Source organism: Arvicola amphibius, chromosome 1 (assembly GCF_903992535.2).
Source record: "Arvicola amphibius chromosome 1, mArvAmp1.2, whole genome shotgun sequence".
Taxonomy (NCBI): domain Eukaryota; kingdom Metazoa; phylum Chordata; class Mammalia; order Rodentia; family Cricetidae; genus Arvicola; species Arvicola amphibius.
Window position 1 is genome coordinate 17,293,913 of NC_052047.1, and position 19,579 is coordinate 17,313,491.

The 19,579-nt window shown below is 34.7% G+C and overlaps 1 protein-coding gene across 1 annotated transcript; it reads right to left on the reverse strand.

Moving 5' to 3' along the window:
- Positions 1-4,908: 4,908 nt before the first annotated feature.
- On the reverse strand, positions 4,909-18,027 carry LOC121677108 (alpha-S2-casein-like A). Its single transcript, XM_042054615.1, has 7 exons — positions 17,977-18,027; positions 15,522-15,563; positions 13,143-13,187; positions 11,710-11,832; positions 9,422-9,445; positions 6,753-6,872; positions 4,909-4,914 (listed from the first exon to the last, which is right to left on the reverse strand). The coding sequence occupies exons 1-7, from the start codon at positions 18,025-18,027 to the stop codon at positions 4,909-4,911; spliced, it is 411 nt and encodes a 136-aa protein (XP_041910549.1).
- Positions 18,028-19,579: the final 1,552 nt, after the last annotated feature.

A 19,579-nucleotide genomic window follows, 5' to 3' on the forward strand; every position in this document is an offset into this window, starting at 1 on the left:
CATGTAGCACCAGCAGTAGGCTGCTCCCTAGGATCCATTATCTCTGATTTATGGGCTTTTGAGCAGGTTTACAGTGTTGGCATACATTCTCTTCTCTGGAGCAGGTTTCAAATCAAGTCCAAACGTGATTGGATAGTGTCTTAGTTTGCTTTTCATTGCTGTGATAAATACCACATAACTAAAAAGGTTTGTGGAGAAAGGGATCATTTAATTTATATGCCCAGATCAAGTCCATTACTGAGCGAAGTCAAGATAAGAACTCAAGCAGACAGGAAACGTGAAGGCAGAAGCTAACGCAGAGATCCTGGGGGAATGTTGCTTACTGGCTTGCTCCTCAGTCTCATGGTTAACAACCTCTCCTATATCTACTAGAACCACCTTCCAAGGGTGGCATTACCCACGGTGGCTGGGATCTCCTATACCAAACATTAATCAAGTAAACGACCCACAGACTTGCCTACTGGTTGGTCAGATGGAGGCAACTTCTAAATTGAGGTTCCCTTTTACCAAGGCCTCTAGTTTGTGCCAAGCTGACAAAACAAATAAACAAAACAAAAAAGTTAACAGTTACCTACAGAAACTTCATGCCACTGATGTACCAATGAGGATGTTCTGCCTGGAAAATTGGTATCGTAGCATCTAGAGATCATGTTAGCTGATAACCAGTTCTCCCTCAATGGCCTGAATAGCATGTTCTGGCATGCTAAAAAGCTGGCCAACAGTGAAGAAGCTTTCAGACCAGTTTCAACCTGATTTCTCTATGTCCTGCCTACTGTCTTTAGAATAGGGTTTTACCGTCAAGTGCTGGTGGCCAACCAATAGCAATGGAAATAGTTGGTGTTCTTGGAAGTCTTTGGAGCCTCCTTGACTCCCAATAACTCACAGGGAAGTATACTACAAGCTGGCACTAGGATTTTCATTTAATAAATCTTCAGGTGGAATCATTGTCCACCCATGCAAAGTGTCAATGTTAAGACTCCTTTCTAATTATATTTTAAAACTTAGCTTGGAGAATAGTGGACTTCCTTTTTTTTTTCTTTTTTCTTTTTCTTTTTTTTTTTTTTTTTTTTTTTTTTTTTTTTGGTTTTTCGAGACAGGGTTTCTCTGCAGCTTTTTTTTTTTTATTTATTTTTTTTATTTTTTTATATTTAAAAATTTCCATCTCCTTCCCTCCTCCTCCCCCCTCCCTCCCCTCCTTCTCCCCCTTCTCTCCCCTCCTTCTCCCCCTTCCCTCCCCTCCCCTCCACCCATACCTCCCCTCCCTCCCTCTCAAGGCCAAGGAGCCATCAGGGTTCCCCACTCTATGCTAAGACCAAGGTCCTCCCAACTCCCCCCAGGTCCAGGAAGGTGATCGACCAAGCTGAGAAGGCTCCCACAGAGCCCGTCCATGAAGAACAATCAGAGCCCAGAGCCATTGTCCTTTGCTTCTCAGTCAGCCCCCGCTGTTGGCCACACTCAGAGAGACGGGTTTGGTCGCATGATCCATCAGTCCCATTCCAACTGGAGTTGGTGATCTCCCATTAGTTCTGTCCCACCGTTTCCATGAGTGAACGCACCCCTCTCGTTCCTGACTTTCTCCCTCATGATCTCGCTCCTTCTGCTCCTCATCGGGACCTTGGGAGCTCAGTCCAGTGCTCCAATGTGGGGCTCAGTCATCTTCCCCATCTGTCGCCAGCTGGAGGTTCCTTGAGAAGATAATAAGAAGAATCTCTGCAGCTTTTTTAGAGCCTGTCCTGGAACTAGCTCTTGTAGACCAGGCTGGCCTCGAACTCACAGAGATCCGCCTGCCTCTGCCTCCCAAGTGCTGGGATTAAAGGCGTGCGCCACCACTGCCCGGCAATAGTGGACTTCCATAGTGTTTCTCATATATCATTAATTTTGTTTAGCCCATATCCAAACTTTCTTTTCCCTTACTTCCATCCCCAGTCTTACTCGAATCATTAACCTTCAGAATTTTTCCATTCTGTTTGCACATCATATCTATTCTACTCTTACCTTACTTCTTGATAGCCCTTTTTGTCCCCATGACCCCTTTCTAGTTTCCCGATATTCTGTCTTTGAAATTCAGCATTACAGGAAATGTGATGGCCAGAAAAAAGAATGGGCAGTTAACACAGAGTGTCATTTCTTTTGTTTGAGATTTTATCGTCCATTAACAGATGGCTTCAGGAGCGTGAATTATGGCTAACCAAGCTTTACTATTTTGCAATAAAAGAAAGAGTTTTTCTTGATGATCCAGTTCCATGCTTTGAAAATAAAAAAAGTGTTTCATTTAGAGACAAATGCTCAGCAAAGAGCTATTGTGATTTTAAAAATTGGTTTCATAGGATCAATATTTGCCAAGATTTTATTCTAACGTCAGCTTTATTTGTAGCCTACTTTAATTAGTGGAAAAAAATTTACTTTCTATCTATACCAATGAAAAAGTTGAATCTGGTCGCAGAATGGAGTCCAGACCCCCAAAGTCTGTTCTCTTATACACAAATGAATTCATTAAACAATGTGTTTCATTTTGTTAAATATGAATCTGAAAGTTTTCAATAAAATACGAATTTATAAGGAAGCAGCTTACATAAGAGAAATTTAAGAGTCATTCAAGTTGATTTTATTTTAATTTGAGAAATATAAAGGTAACTACTTAACAGCTAAAACAAAGATGATAAAAATTTAGGATTTTATCAAAAATATTTTGGTATTATTAGATTGCAGATGATGAAAATTCTTAGACTGAAAAAATAATGAAAAAATAGGCATATTCACAAAATCAAGAAAACCTCCTGAACCTCGCACTGTGAAAAGAAGGGTCAATACAACATATATTGAGGAAGCACTCAAGGAAAGAAAACTGGGAGAATTACTAAAATGTAAAACTTAATCGAATGATTATGCTCACAATAATGCATCTGACATAAGTACAATTTCCTCTACTGCCTGCTTGTTAATTACTGTGGTTGAGTCCATGTGTGTTAACAACAGTGCACATTATAGTTGCTTGGTAAGTTTAGGGGTTCCACTCTGTTACTCTTATCACCGTCATTCCCAATAGGAGGACTAGCTTTAGTGTGGAGTGGAATGAGAGAAAGAGAACTTTGAATATATATATATATATATATATATATATATATATATATATATATATATATATATGAATGTGATGTATCATCTTATTGGAGGAGGGTGAATACATGCTTATCCTAAGCTATGGAGACGTCACAATGGGAGTCTGCTGTGACTTATGCTGGGTGGTTTTGATAGTTTTAGCAAAAGAGAAAGATTATTTTCTGAGGTTGAGCTTAATGAAATGATGAGAAGAGCAAAGCTGTTAAATGTTTTAGAAAAGAGTGAGGTGGAAGTTAGTTTTACCTCCAGTATGAAAACATTTTCTAAATGCTATTGATTGCTCAGAAATATTTCAGAAATTCAAATGGATAGAGTAATAGTTGTATGGTTAGGAGACTTTTATGCTTTGGAGTTTACGGCTTGGGTTATACAGTGGTAGAAGTCTATTTTATGGGTTTATGGAACCAGGAATCTTCAGTATTTCAATTTATCAATGGTAGAAAGGCAATGTGCACTATTAAATAAGATATTTAAAAGGTCTGTGATAAAGTCCAGATGAGAATAAAGGAAACAAAACCAAATAAATGTGAGAGGAGAAACCTTAAGTAACTGGACAATAGTTCCCTGCTTTCCACCTTTCCAAAATAAATATTATATAATGACTTTCTTTTGCGTATGATTTTTAATGAGCTACCACATTAAATAAGCTGATTAATGCCAGTTTTAATGCCGTGGTAATTTACACCTCTGCCTCACTGATGTATTTTTATGAATTTCTTTCCACACATTCTCTGATGTTTTGATAAGAGGCTTAGCAACATTATGCACTGCCTTCATTTACTTGTTGCAGGAATTTGTTTGCACTATTTCTCCTGTTAGAATTATATTCCTCTAGCTCCATCAGATCTAATTCTCACCTCACTTCTCAAAGTTTTTCCAGCTTCTGTAAGCATTTGACTCGCTTGCATTTTCTAAAAGTGCCTCTCGTTGTTCTGTGTATTCTTCCTTAGTGAGGTCAGCACCATGTACCACATCACCTCTAGCTCTTTTTTTCTTTGTTATTTTATTTCAGTGATTAAAATGTGAGCATGATGAGATGCGGTCTTTGCTTTTGCCGTAAAACATCTGCAAAGTTGCTCGCTAAATATGGCACTCGATGTTTGTTCAGAGAAGTCTAAACTCTTGAGAGAAGTTCTTTTAATGTTTCAGTTCTTAGATACTGACTTACTTCTCCAGGTTCATATCCACTCAACTACTGGGTATGGCTACTGTGAGAACTCCGATAAAATCTTGGGGTAGGGTGCTATGTACAGCTGCAGAAAAAAGGAAAATTAAAGAATCGGTGCTCAATGGTAAGGACATGGAATTGATTGAAGCCAATAAATTTGCAGTCATTCAAATATAAAAGAGAACCACTTAATTAATGGGCTCAATTTTACAGAATTATTTCAGTGTCCTCCCTCCATGGTTGGTTAAGTGATATTTTCATAGAACTGGTTGTTTCAGGAAGAGTAGCCTGGTCTCAATGTATGACGAAACTGAGTGAAAAGATCACACAGTGAAATGCATTTAAAATTTTAATGTTTTGGCAAGAGATATTTTGGTTCTTATCTCAGAATTGGTACTGAAAGAACCTCAATTAGGCAACACAGTCAACATTGTTCCATAATCTAAAACTGGCACATCCAATGCTATTCACAAAGAAAGTATTAACAACACAGGTAATATCACACTCTCGCACTTTATTTTGGCTCAATATTGTTCTCTTTTCAAGAAGCATATAAGGGAATGTTGATAGTAGGAGACGATATGAAGGATGGGGAAATTATGCAGAAATCAATTTTCTACTCAAACCTATGAACAAAGAAAATATTAGATTATTAAAATATATGTACTATCAAAATATATACCATATGCATAGATATGTCTGATTTATATGAACATTCAAAAATACTGAGGGGCCAGATATAATTCTTATTAATTAACACTAATTGATGAAAAAGTAGTTTGATATACTAATGCTGCCAAAGTAGCTATCAATAATTATTGATTGTCTAAATGATACTTAGGGTCTAAATTCTTCAATACATTTATAAAAGGTATTATATGTAATTTTTCCAATAATTGAGAAATATTTACACTACCAGATCCACCTCTTAGATGCTAAGAAGGAAATATTATTATAAATGGTTTAAAATTTTAAAGAAAAATACATAGGAATACATGTTCACAAATACCTATCAATCTCTCTGTACAAAAGCTGGACAGATTTATCTTCTTCAAGGAAGACATTTTGTGTGAAATGTAAAAGGAAAGTATCAAGTGTATACCAATATGGCCACTTATGCTTTTGACAATTTCTGCCGATGTTATTACTTCTGTTTGAACCAATTCTGTTCGACAAAGGAATTTTTGTATAATTTATTTTTAAGTACCCATAATTAGCACATGTATCCAAGTTCCACAGATAACTGATTTGCAAATCAAGAATTTACAACAAAATTAAAATACATCAGTGAAGTTTTGGTAAGCAGTTGAAGTGTGATTTTTTTTTCTGGCTGTTGCATGCAAAGCTTTTTAAGTGTTGTTAAAAGCATTGCTTATGTCCAGGGCCAAGATGTATTACCTATGGCTAGGATACAGCAGTTAATTCAAGAATCTTAGCAGCATCTCTGAAAGAAGAAGGAAGTACAATGCATTTTTAACTCCCTAAGGATATTTGCATTTCACCTCATGGATCTCATATTCTTTAAGCATCTCACATTGAACCTAAAGTATGAATTTTATTTTCTATACTGAAGCTTGTCTAATGATTGCTTCATGCCCAGAGACACAATCCAAGAAGCAAAAGTTGGAAGTATTCTGAAGATAATGGTCACATATGGGACTCAAGTCTAAAGATTTTAAAGTCAAATCACTAATATTTATACAAAATTTTAGTTTTTTGTTCCATAGTTTACTCTGTTTGTCCCTGGAGGAAAAGCATTCCAAACTCAGGGCTCTTATTAAGTGGTGGGAAGTAGAACCACGGAGGACCGCCTCACATTCACTCTGGCCCTTTAACTGTTGAAGTCTTTTATAAAATTAAAATTAATAATACTCAATGGTTCTACCTCAATAAACAGCTAGAGTAACTTAGAGGATATTAATTCTCAAAAACTCGAGATATAGAGAAGGCCCAAAAATTGAGACTTCATATTTTTCTTTCCAAGAACCAATTCATAACTGCCTATAGTTCCAGAACTAGGGAGATCCAGCACCTCTATCCATTGTGGGCACATGCAGTCACATGCATGTGTCCACACAGACACACAAGCTACATGTAATTAAAATAATATGAATTAAAAGGAATGAATTTTGTCTACTTTTAATCTTTAATTTTCCTGGAAAATGCTCTATGTAAGAAATTAAATACAATATCAGTGTATTGGATATTGGCGGTCTTTGTTATTGGTGATGTTTACAATCAACAATTAGTGTTCTTGATACAATTCTAAGTACTTAGATTAAATAATATGATTTTTTGATGTCCTTGAAAATTTGTATTTAAACTATTTTATTTTTGTGTAAAGCATATTTCATGTTATTACATAACTTTTCTTGCAAAGCCAACAATTACAATTTTTATTATACTTAATTGTATTATTTATATACTAATGTTATATTTTATCATAGCTTCACAGTGCACATACCACATAGGGAGCATGTGGGTAGGTGTATGGCCTATCCCAGTAGGTCACAGGCATCTGCTGTTGATGAACAACCTGGGGAAGCTGGGGGATGGTGAACCGATGAAACTGGTTATTCTTGATCTAAAAGGAATAAAAATATAAAAAAATCACTCAATACTCTACTCTTAGCTTCAAAAACAGAGAGGAAGAGAAGTTAGTAAATTCTAACTCCAGCTACATGGATACTTTCTAAATTATTTCAAGAACCCTCTAGATAAAACTTTTCCAGTATCAAAATCAGCATAAACATTTTTGTGTCACAAAATGTACTATATAAGTTAAGAGATATTAATAATTTATACACAAACACAAAAATGTGAAAGACTAAAGAGGAAATTTGGATGTCAGAATGAAATAAGAACATTTTAATCAGCTTGATGAATTTCTCAACTTTTAACTTACGTTTGCGTGTATGACTTTTATAGTCTGAGAGGTTCGGAATTATCTGCCATGACTTATTCCCTGGGGTCTATGCCTCTGATAGGGTTGTTAGTCTCTTAGCATCATTTGCAATGCAGAATTACCTTCTAGAGTATTTTGTAGAGCTTTCAGAATAGCCCATCTCATAAACTTTGTGTATAGTTCCTCTCAAGGTTTTTAAAGCTTACTGACGTTACTTTACCTTGGAGAAGTCCAGAGGATAAATACAACTTCCCGATGGGGCATTCTAGTTCTTACAAATGGAAAGTTTTATTTTTAATATCCAGTGAGTGAGTGCATGGTGGATCCAGAATTGTGACACATCATTGATAGGTAGAGTTGATGAAATCACTTTTGTGTCTCCAGTATTCTATTGCACAGTTTATATATGGTACAAAAATCTTTAGAGTATCTAGCCTATTCCTATACTATTTTCAGATAAAGATATGGTAGGTAGCAACAATAAAGTAATGAAAAGCACTGTATTGTAAAGAGTAGGGTACAGGACAGGTAATTCACTTTCCTGACTACAAAGCCTTTGTTGGTTCACTGGGGCATGCGTGGCTTTAGACTCAGTAAATGCTGGGGTTTGACACTAATCACTGAGACACCTTAATTTTGAGAAATTAGGTCTTGTCAACCTTTTAGAGAGAAGCTGTTTTACTATGAGAGTACTTAATCTAAATAATTTAAAATAAAAATATGCCTAGCCTGATATTTCTAACTACTTTATGATCATCAGATATTTTCCCATGTACTTATCTAAAAATATAGACCATATTGATTTTCAGAGACACATTCATATTAAAATTAAAATAAAAATGTAATTTATTGTCTTAAATTTGGTTTTAAATATTTTCTTGGAATTCAATGGTGCAATAGTTGGAATAAGAGATTTATGCTTATGTATATATTAATTGTATTATACAAGGAATTCTCATTATCAGGAATATTTATATCATATTATTTGATATATGATACCAAAATATATTAGTAAGATGGGAAATTTATTAGAAAGTGTTACTGCAGAAAAATGTGATCTTTTAAATCTATTGGTTAGTTGTTGATTTATCAGAAAATATAATCATTTCACTAGATGAATTAGTAGAAAAGTCCTTCAGAAATAAATTGGATATAAAAGTTTGAGGGTAAGAGATAATTAAATTTGTAATGACTCAGAATTATAAACTTTCACCTGACAGGAAAGTTCTTACACCACCACAATCATTATTGTGACAGGTGAAATGAAGCCAGCAACAAAGAACGTAATAAAACCAATGTAAAATACAGAAAATTCAAATGTATACAAGTACAAATAATTAAAATTTTTTATTGACAGAATCACAGACAACAAAGGTAAAATTTTGAATAATAAGCCAGTAAAAATTTACTTTCACACATCTAAAATAATCTTATTAATAAATGACGTTTCTAAGCATGCTCATTCTTCATATTATAAACATTTGAAGCCATGTGTGACTGCATAAAACTAAAATAAAAAGACAAAACTTACGAAATCAATAATCTTCCTCAGGAGTTCCTTAAAGAAAGAAAACACATATATGACATACATACTGAATTGAACACTTTATGGCTTGGCCAAATTTTATTCTTAGATATAGCAGCACTTGTCCATCTGACATGCACACTCATAATGATTTGTTCACTGAATTATGTCTGAGTTTTTCAGATAACAGAAGCACATTTTTTTATTTGAATATTCACTCTAAATTGAGTTTACCCATGTTACTCATTTTTTTCTGATGTTTAAAATCTTTTAGGTGAGATAATGCTTGTTTTTGCTTTAAATAAATGGGTAAATTCATGTGTTTAATTTCATTAGCATACTAAACCATTTTAAATAGCATGCTCTTGTTGCAATTATTCTAAATAAGTATTTGCATATGAAATATCCATATCTATGCCCTGAGTGAGCTTTATGTAAAATTTGTATGAGAGACAATTTCAGAAAAAGTTGGTAAATGTTTGCTTTGTTAAGAAAGTCTACTAATAATGCATTTAAAACGGTTAGGGTTTTATAACTATTAAAACCACTGAATAATAAGATCTTTATTTCTCATGGGAAATAACTTGGTTCAACTTAATTCTTCAGGCTTTCATACTAAGTAAACAACTCTTTTCTAATAAACAACTACAAAATTAAAAGTGAAACTTTAAAAGTTTATGCAGTTTTGATAGTCATGACTCACCTGCACAGCAATGCTGATGGATTCCTTAAAAAAGAGAAATAAAAATAATACACCAAATTATTTCTGTAGTAAAATATTACTTATTCTAGTGTCCTTCTCACTCATCCTAAGTAAGGCACAAGGGACTAAAACTAGGCCAATTATTGGCTGGCACTCCGGATGCCTTTAGGCAAGGGGCACATGACATCAGTAGGGAGAGCGTTTGAAACCAGCACTGATAGGGGAACTTGATTCCATCCTTGAGAAGCACAGCTCACAAAGCTGTCGATGGACGCCTTAACTCTGTTCAGTGACTGCCAACTATATTCATTCTGATCCAGTACTGTGTAAATTTCTCTTGCTAAATTTAAATGTTACTGCTTTCTTCTGTCCCCATAAAGTTTTTTTTACCAATGTTATATAAAATTGTATGTTTCTATAAATTTAATTTTTTACATAAAAATAATTTTAATAAGGAATTCTTCTGTGAGGTTATCTGGTATTGAATTTTTTTCATTGTGGGAAAAATTTATATCAGAGGTGGTGTCTTATTCTTGCTCTAAAAACACATAACTTTTTCAGTGTGTGACCTACTTAGATAGACATGTATAATAGCCCTTTTTTGGGGTAACTTACTTCAATTGGTGCTTTCTTAAAAAAAAAAAACTCATTGCCAACTTTAATAGCTGCATACAAATGATTCTACATTTGAAAAAATACTTTTTCCAAATGTATTTCTTATTTTGAGAGTTCTTTTAGGGTGTAGTTATGTATGACAGCATTGCCATATTTAAAATTGTAGAGTCCTGTCTATGGAAATGTGATAAAGAATGCTGTAATATTTTAACATTCTTATATATTTCACAGTTAAGGAAATATATACTTAGTTAAATACATGTTGAAAATAATGATATAAAGCAGGTATTACCTACATTCTTGAGTCTAGAAGAAACAACCAAACATTTCATTGGTATAAATAGCTTAAGAATTAAAATGTGACAAAGCGATGGAATATTTACCACTTGTTTATAAACTTATATTTACTCCAATCAAGAAAAACAGTTATTAAGAAGACAAATATCAAACAAAATAATAAAAAGACAGTTATTAAGTTATTAAGGTAACCGAGAAAGAAGAAACTAATGCACTACCTATAAAATATCAAAGTACCCTCTTTTTAAAGATATATCTATATATCTATATATCTATCTATATCTATCTATCTATCTATCTATCTATATATATATATATATATGAACAAACCTCCCAATGGAGTAGCAAAACCCAGGAGGTTACATATGTGCATAAATATATGTCTATGCTTTGTAAGTAACAATTTATTAAGGATTAAAAAGTCATTAATTTGAGGAATGGGATGGAGGAGGAAGGGAAAGATGCAGACTCATTACTAATATATGAGATATTCAAACACAAAAACATGAAATATTATTATTGTGAGAAGGATTTATGCACTAACTAATTTCTTGTTCTGCTCTGGAGGGGGAAAAATGTGCATTTGATTGTTGGCTAACAGCTGAGATCTACTAACTAATCTACAATCTTTGCTTCCCAATGCTGCCATCTCCTGGACATAATAAAACCCCAAAGCCTTTCTATTTCAGATGCATAGGATTTCATTGTTTAAGATGTTTCATAATCATCCGGTATTCAATACAATACATTAAAGCTTATTTGGTTTAATGACAGTGATGGCTTCTTATTTCTAGGGGAGAGTTAGAAAAGTAATGCACACTCTGAACACAGGAAACAGAGAAGGTCATGTCTGCAAGGTCGTATGCCATATAGCTTATTTTTGGTAGTTCAACAGCTGGCTCCCTGTACACCAGATTTCATATCTCAAGCTATAGATAAGATCTTACCTCCTGCATTGTTTGCTGCATGACACTTATTACTCCTGTTTCAAAGACCTCTCTAAGCCAAAAGCCTTATTGAAGTGGCAACATCAAATAGAACTTTAACAATTGGATGGACTTCTTTAGACATCAGATTACTTTTCAAAACAAAGATAATATTCTCAGCTTCACAGATGTACTGTCACAGCCACATCATATCACACATAAATGCACATTTTAGAGATTTATATATAATTTACCTTTTTAAAAATTAATAGTGCTTTTAAATAGTAACTTATCTCTATGGTTTGTTTTAATTTACATTCCAGAAAATGTTATAAAAATTAATTTGGTTTTTACTTTCTGTATTTAAACTGATTGGAACTTTTTACTTCAGCTAATTAGTTTTCAAGTGAAAGTAATAGCAAAAGCAACAAATAAAAATGCACCACTTACCTGGTTGGGAATATTACGGATGGCCTTACCCTGGGCCCACTGGTTCAAATTGATCTGCTGTTGGGGAACAGGTGTGCAAAACTGGGCGCAAGAAAGGTCCTGGGAAAACTGCTTGATTTTTTTCTGGAAGGGAATAAATGTACCAGTATTTATGTAGTGTCTGTTCTCTATGGGTCAGAGTCTATCTGTATGAAATCAAATCTATATAAATATCAAAACTTTATTTTTGTTTACTAAGGTTTACTAAGCAAAAGACATTTTGTTTTGTAATGCAATGTAAAAGTGAATGAAGTGAGTTTTAGAATAGAAGTCATTATTAGATTAGGGTTCTAGAAGGAAATTTTTACGCAAAGGGCAAAATGCTACGCAAAAGTAAAAGAGTTGTCTAGGGCATATTTGACATTGCTATTTTTTTCTCTTCACATATGTCTCAAGAAGCTTGATGCCTGCTCCCGGAAATAGTGATATTTATATTTTCTTTGTTATAGTATAACTTCTGATAACGTGAGCTGATGGATGCAGTGTCTTATATACTAACTATCTGAATGCCCCTCTTGGATTGATCCAATTTTATTTGGCTGTGGCTAGTTGCCTACAAATATTTGTGTTAAAGATGGGAAAAGCACATTTATTTTCAGACACTTTTCAGTCCACACAGATAATAATAGAGTGTATGTGTAGAAGAACAGTGATATATCTTTGTTTGCTTGTCAGGTCAGATGCACTGATAAAGGAAAATGGTATAAGGGCACAGTGCTACCAGGGTATAGACATGGTGTGAGAAAGAGTTTTAGATAACTATTTGTTTAGAGTAGATTATTTTACCTAGTTTTTAATAGTACAATGTGCTACTTTGCTACGATAGTCTTAGAAAGGATTTTTCTTGTATAAAAACAATGATTGGGTTTTTGTTTATTTTTGTAACTTTCTATTACAAAGCCAGCAGTTGTCCTCTAACGTCCTTTTGACGACCTGCTGCTGTGGTGACCCTGGTTCACTTTGGGTGAAGGAAGATGGAGCCTGGAGGAGTTCAAAAACTGCTCAGGGAGTTAAAGTTGGGAAGGAATTTGCCTGGTTTCAGGCGTCTCCTTTATTCTTGCTCTGCACATTCTGATGTCTCGTGGCAATGGGCTTCATTTATATTTGTTCCTCAGAATGAGAACATTTAGTAGCATTTGACCTTAAATCGTCTATCTTTTTGTTCGTTCAAAGAGAAGCATTTTGACTAATTACATGAATGATATGTTACACAGATATCTGAAGGAAAACAGTTAAAACACTTTTCCTGAGTTTTAAATTTTAGTAAGATTGCCTGTTTTTGTTAAAATTCCATATTTTAAAGATATTAATTCACATATATGGTAACAGTTTTCGTCAAAATTTGATGTTAAATATTTTATTGGGAAGAAATGATACAATCATGACAAACTTACCTGCTCATTCAGGTTGACCTTCTGTTCTTCAGTCTGCACAATTTTCTATTGAAAACATTACACATATCAAGAGATGCAGACAGAAATGTTGCTAATATAATAACTTAGTTAGTTGAATTATAATTGCTTACATCATTGATTTCCTCTGCAGATTCCTAAAGGAAAAATATGAAAGTAGCTTTACTTGAATTATATAGCAATAATTAAATATAAATGATTTTCATAGACCAACAGGGGCAATTATTTAAATATTCAGAATTCAACCACCCAGTACTAAGATATTAAGCCATTTAATAATGAAATAAGTTAAAATTTATCAGAACTTTCTAAATTTCTTTTTTCCTCTACAAAAGTAATGACATAATTAAAATATATTTTAATTCAACACTTTATTAGTACTACATTATGCAGAATTGTTAAAAAATTTCTGGACATGAAATGCAGGGAAGTGATCAAAATAAATAAATAAGACCAGCCATGAAGTTAACTTATGATTGTAATCCAGCATACCCTGTAAACAGGGGCAGTAGGATTGTTATAGAGGTCAACCTGGGATACATGGTTTTAGATTTAGATTCTGATTCCCTTCCTGAATAATGTAAGAGAGAGGAACCGGGGGGGGGGGCGGCATGTATGTTGGAAAGTGGGGTCAACTAAGCATTAGGGGGCTTTGTTCATGACATATACTGTTGAAAGCTCCCATTCTGAGACTGAGACTTAAATTTAAAGAAAGGCTGAGACCTGTTTCCTGAGCATTGGCTGTGAAGAGTTTAGGCACCATCCAAGGTCATAAGGCTCCAGATTATGACCTAATTTCGTGCTGCCAGCCCTTTTCAAACATACTTCAATCTGTCAGCATTGTTATCAACCAAAGGTATTGGCAACACACATAATATCTAACCAAAACCTTTTTCTGACTCTATGAAATGGCTCTCAAATTTAATGTGATAGTATCATATTGAAGATTTAGTAAAAATGTGGAGTTTTTAGTCCAACCCAGAGTTCCTGATTCGGCTTCTCATGTAGTCACATATATAGCAAAGAACAGTGTATAATAAATATGATCTTATAAATTTAATCAATTTAAGGTATGATGGAATATTTTGAGACCATGTTCTTCCATTGAATATTTATATGTGTATCTCTCTTCTTGGAAATACCAAGTTATTGTAGAACACTATAGTTAAGTCACTATTTCTCAAAAATAACACAAAAGAAATACTAACTTACCTCACTAGATGAACTGCTAGTAGAGACCTTGATAATAAATTAAAAGGAAAACAAAGAGGAATTGGTGACATGAAGATAGGTTTATCAACAATATTCCTTAAGAATCAGGAACTACCTTAACATCCATATTGATTCCCCCCCCCCCCCATTACTAATATGCAAAATGAGGAAGAGGATAGAGATAAAACATTAATTATGTGATATTACCGGTGTATTCTATGAATATGTTTTATTACCACTTGTTAATAAAGAAGCTGCTTTGACCTATGGCAGGGCAGAATAGAGCTAAGCAGAGAAATTAAACTGAATGCAGGGAGAAAGAAGGTGGAGTCAGGGAGGTGCCATGTAACTGCCAAAGGAGAAAGATGCTGAAAACTTACCCATATGCCACAGTCTCATGGTGATACATAGATGAATAGAAATGGGTTACTATAAGATGTAAGAGCTAGCTATAAATATGCATGAGTCAAAGGATGTTGTAATTAATATAGTTTCTGTGTGATTATTTGGGTCTGGACAGCTGGGATATGAAAGAGAAGTGTCCATTTACACATTAAATCATGGTTTATAGGCACCGATTATTAACCACATTTGGGAAAATGTATGGCAAGGATCCACCTTATCAGGCAAGTAAATAGGTTTTGGTGAACATAAAGGAACATGACTCCAGTGCAGCTAGGGTCAGATTAATGCTCAGATGCCTCCAGATTCCACCTTCTGGCTTACGTCGGGAGGGGTGTTCTGGAAAGTCTGGGGATAGTAGCCGTATTTCACATCACATAGAAGCATTGTCAATCAAGTATAGTGAAGATGAACAAACATCCTCCAATATCTCATCTATTTTTACTTGGGGTTTTCTAATTTACAAAGAATTGGTTACATTACCCCTACAATATTATTTATGAAGTAAGAGAATACACATTGTTCTTAGGATAAGTATACTAACAATTAATCTGCACTTTATAGGGTTGTATCAAAATAATCCATTAAAACGTGGTTTTGAAATGAGATGCAGATAATCCTTGTGGGATCTTCTCACATTAGTGCATAATGGCTGCCTAAGATTGTAAATACATTGACCATTTGGAGTTTGAAGTTGAACAAATAACAGTCAAATGTGCAGCACAGATATTAAAGAATGAATTTTACCTGAGCTGTTTGGAAGAATACATCATTGGCCTGCTTATACTTCTGAAAAGAAATAAATGACATTAATTTTATAGCCATATTACTTGAAAAATACTTTAAAATATATTTAATATAAGAAACTATCACTTACTCCTTGGTAGATTCTGGTAGAGTCCTTAGAAAAAAAATGAAAATGCATTTTGATTACTTTCTAATTCTTTACCCATACTTCCCAAAGTATTGATGAGCACTGACTATTGAATACAAGAGTTTATAGTAATTATTTTTGAGATGACAGCAGCAAAGAGAGAAGGAACAGTTTTTCTTTTTCTTTTTAATCTTTTAAAACTTTTTCTTTGATTTTTAAGTAAAATCTTGGCAGAGAGCACAGCTATTTGTTGGGTGCCATTGAACTAGAATCTATTAGTGGAGCATGTGAAGAAGGCACCCACCGACCGGAGCCCTACCCAGGTGCAGATGTGCCTGTATTTAGTACTTTAGAAATAGAGGCAACAAATCACCATAATCATTTGCAACAATGGGGGTCCGAGACTGACGTCAGAATTACTGAACGATTTGACAATCAGCATGGGGAAGGAAAGTATGCAAGTCTGATGCTGTTGTATATTTTGCCTTATTTTCCCCATAGTTTTTTAGTTTCAATAGATAAATTTTAATTTTTCCATGGATTTGTTGGGTGTTATTGCTACTCATAAAAATATGAATGAGCAAAGACATTTAATTTACTGTTAAGTGCCAGAATTAGTATTCATAATAAAATACCTTACCTCACTGGATTGGTCCTTTACCACCTATGTAAATTTAAAAAAACATGATTTAATTTTTTATAGCTTATTTTTTTTTTCTGCTAAATGGCAGGGAAATTTCAAACAAAAGCTGGGGCAAGTGAAGTGACTCAGCAGGCGTAGGTTCTTGCTACCAACCATGACGACCTGCGTACATCTTCAGGACCGCGTGGAAGGCAGGGACAGCTTTCCAACTCCCTTAAGCTGTCTTGTGACTTCCTTATGATGTTGTGGCATGCACACACACACACACGCACACACACACACATGCTTAAATAAAAATGGCTTAGATAAAAGAAAAACAGTTTCTTAGACAAATTTAGTACAAAAGGACTCTCTTTGAAAAGTTATCTTAGTCTCAAATACCAGTTCAGACCTGTTTCAACACAAGCACTTTTGAAGAACTTGAGCTTTCTTTTGATAGTTACACTGATACACTATGAGCTGAATGAGTTTTTATTGTTATTTTTTTTAAAAGAAACTGTTTAAGCTAATTATAAAAAGGTAAGAAAAAGATACTGATCCTGTATAACACTTCCAAAGCATCTTATTATTTTATCTGTATATATTAACTTCTGTGTCCTAGAGAGTTACGTCTATGTTCAGAATGAGGATTGAGACAATGTTGAAAACAAAAATTGTTGGTACCACCATATATGTAGACTGAACTCCAGACTGTGATAATAAAGTCTTTTAAAAATGTATTTCCTACTACATGATCTTCATTTTATGGCATCCTCACATCTTCATTATCATCATTATTATTATTATCATCTTTTTTCAATTTTTTGGCAATTAAGTTACATTCAAATTCAAGCTTATTAATGCTTATTTCCCTTCAAGTCATTTTTTGTTATAGTTGTGTGTGTGTGTGTATGTGCATGTATTCATGTGCTTATATGCAGACGGGGCATGCATTCATATGTGATCTGAGTGTCAGTTCCTGCATGTTACCTGAGGCATTTTCCCTGGTATTGTCTTACCTTATTCACTGAGATAATATCTCTGTTAAAGTCAGAGTTCCCTGATGTGAACTAATCTTGCAAGTCTGCTTGTTCTGGAATTCACTGTCTTATGGTCTTTGTTTTCCAAAGGCTTGAATTCCAGGCTGGCAGCTGTAATGCCCACTGGAAGTTTATATGGATTCAGGGAATTCAAAGTCCATCTTTGTGCTTGTGTGTCAAGTGCTTTATCTATGGAGCCATTTGCCTGATCTATATGTCCTCATGTGTATTTTGTCACCATGAATTCTAAACTATTAAAAGTGACAAAATTTTATCAATTTATTGACAACTGGGCTTTGAAAATTCAAATTATGATGGTGGGGTTTTCTTATACTTCCAGAACACATGGCAAGTAGAAATGGCTTCTCCAGAAAAATCTAACTAAAATTACAACATATTCTGGAAGGGAAGCAACTCTTTTCTCTGTCTACTCTTCTGTATCTTTTCATTGTTGACACTTTGTGTCATGATTGTCCTCTCTTGTACATTATAAAATCAATATAGTAAGAAATACTATCAATACTTCCATTGATATAGATTCCAAGTTAACAGGCTCAATCTCTATTTATTGTTCACAATGCCTGCATCTTTTGCATATAGTAAAAGGTTCATTCTTCTCATAATTCAAAAATGAAGACATAGCATCATGTATCCCTGTTCACTTACATGCTTTGCCACAGCAACAGCCACAAGGCAGGTAAAGATGAAGAACTTCATGGTTTCTAGGTCCTATAGAATCATGTATAGAAAATTAATAATTCATCTTATCATGAAATAATCATTTATCTGTTATTATACAATGAATTGAATAAAATAGGATATGTTGGGGTATTATATAAATACAAATAGAAATATCACAATTGATTTTGAGACAGGTGATACTTAAAACCATGTTTACTAAAATGTAAATGGTTCATTCAGAGACATCATAATCCTATGTTTAATCCTAGGAGTAAACTCAACAGAAGGACATTTTGTGAAGAATGATTGCCAGAAGGATGAAGTATAACAGAAATTCCTTTTGAAATTGGATTTTAGGGGAACTAAGGCATAAGGCCTTGCTCTCTAACAAGGAGAAGTAGTAGATGGAAATTAGACCGGGCGGGGAGTTGGGGATCCTGAACATTCTGGGTCAACTCTGGTAGAGAGTGAAGCCGAAACAAGCTACTCAGTATCATCTGTCTTCATGTAACATGCCTGATGTGTGGAACCGGAGCCCACAGTCTCTGAGACTGCACCCAGCTAGAGACACGTCCACTACTATAGCTGCTGAGAAGTGAGTCTACAAGGTGCCCTGACAACTCGTGAACCAGTTCCTTCTCTCCATTGAACGAAACTGAAATAAAGTTATTCTAACATCTTCTTTTCACATTTTGCTCTGTAGGTATTCATTAAGTTAATTAATGCATTTGTTTTACACCCTGACTGCAGTTTCCTCTTTCTCCTCCTGTCCCAATCCCTACCCTTACCCACTTCCCCTCAATTTGCTCTTCCTCTATTTCTGTTTGAAATGGGGCAGACCTCCCATGGTTATCAACAAAACATGGCATATCAAGCTGCAGTGAGACAAAGTACCTCTTATATTTAGGCTGGGTAAGGTGAGCCAATATAAGGACTAGGGTCCAAGAACCATCCAAAACACTAGAGAGAGACCCTGACCCCATTGTTGGGAGTCTCACAAATAGACCAAGATACGCAGCTGACACATTTATGTAGAGGGCTTAGGTGTTTCCCCTGCAGGCTCCCTGGTTGTTGGTTCATACTCTGTGTTCCTAGGAGCCAGCTCAGTTGTTTCTGTGGGTTTTCCTGTGATGTCCGTGATTTCTCTGGATCCTACAATTCTTTCCTTCTCTCTTCCCCATTGTTGGCCTGATGTCTGACTGTGGATCCCTTCCTCTGTTTCCAATAGTTACTAGATGAAGCTTCTATGATGACAATCTGGGTAGTCTATACACAGGAGATGACTTGTTCAGGCTATGCATACACTATTGCTAGTAGTCTTAGCTGGGCTCATTCTTGTAGATTCATGCAAGTTTCCCTTGCATCAGGTTTCTACCTGACCATGAAATGACCCCAGACTTTCCAGTCTTCTCTTTCAGTACTCTCCCTCTCCATCAACCCTCAACCCATCCCTCAAGTTTCCATCCCCAGCTACCACCAGTTCACCCAGGAGACCTCTTCTGTTTTTCCTTCCCAGCGAGATCCATATTTTTAAAGCTTACTTTAAAAATATATTTTGAATGTTAGCTCTTAATTAGGTATTTTCTTA

Bases quoted from the DNA above. Each gene is read 5' to 3' on its own strand.
- LOC121677108 (XM_042054615.1), bottom strand. From the start codon at position 18,027: ATGAAGTTCTTCATCTTTACCTGCCTTGTGGCTGTTGCTGTGGCAAAG. The intron at 9,446-11,709 runs GTAAGTGGTGCA...CTCTTTTTTAAG, and splicing joins TCCGTAATATTCCCAACCAG to GAATCCATCAGCATTGCTGT. The intron at 6,873-9,421 runs GTGAGTCATGAC...TATTCCTTTTAG, and splicing joins CCATCAGCATTGCTGTGCAG to ATCAAGAATAACCAGTTTCA.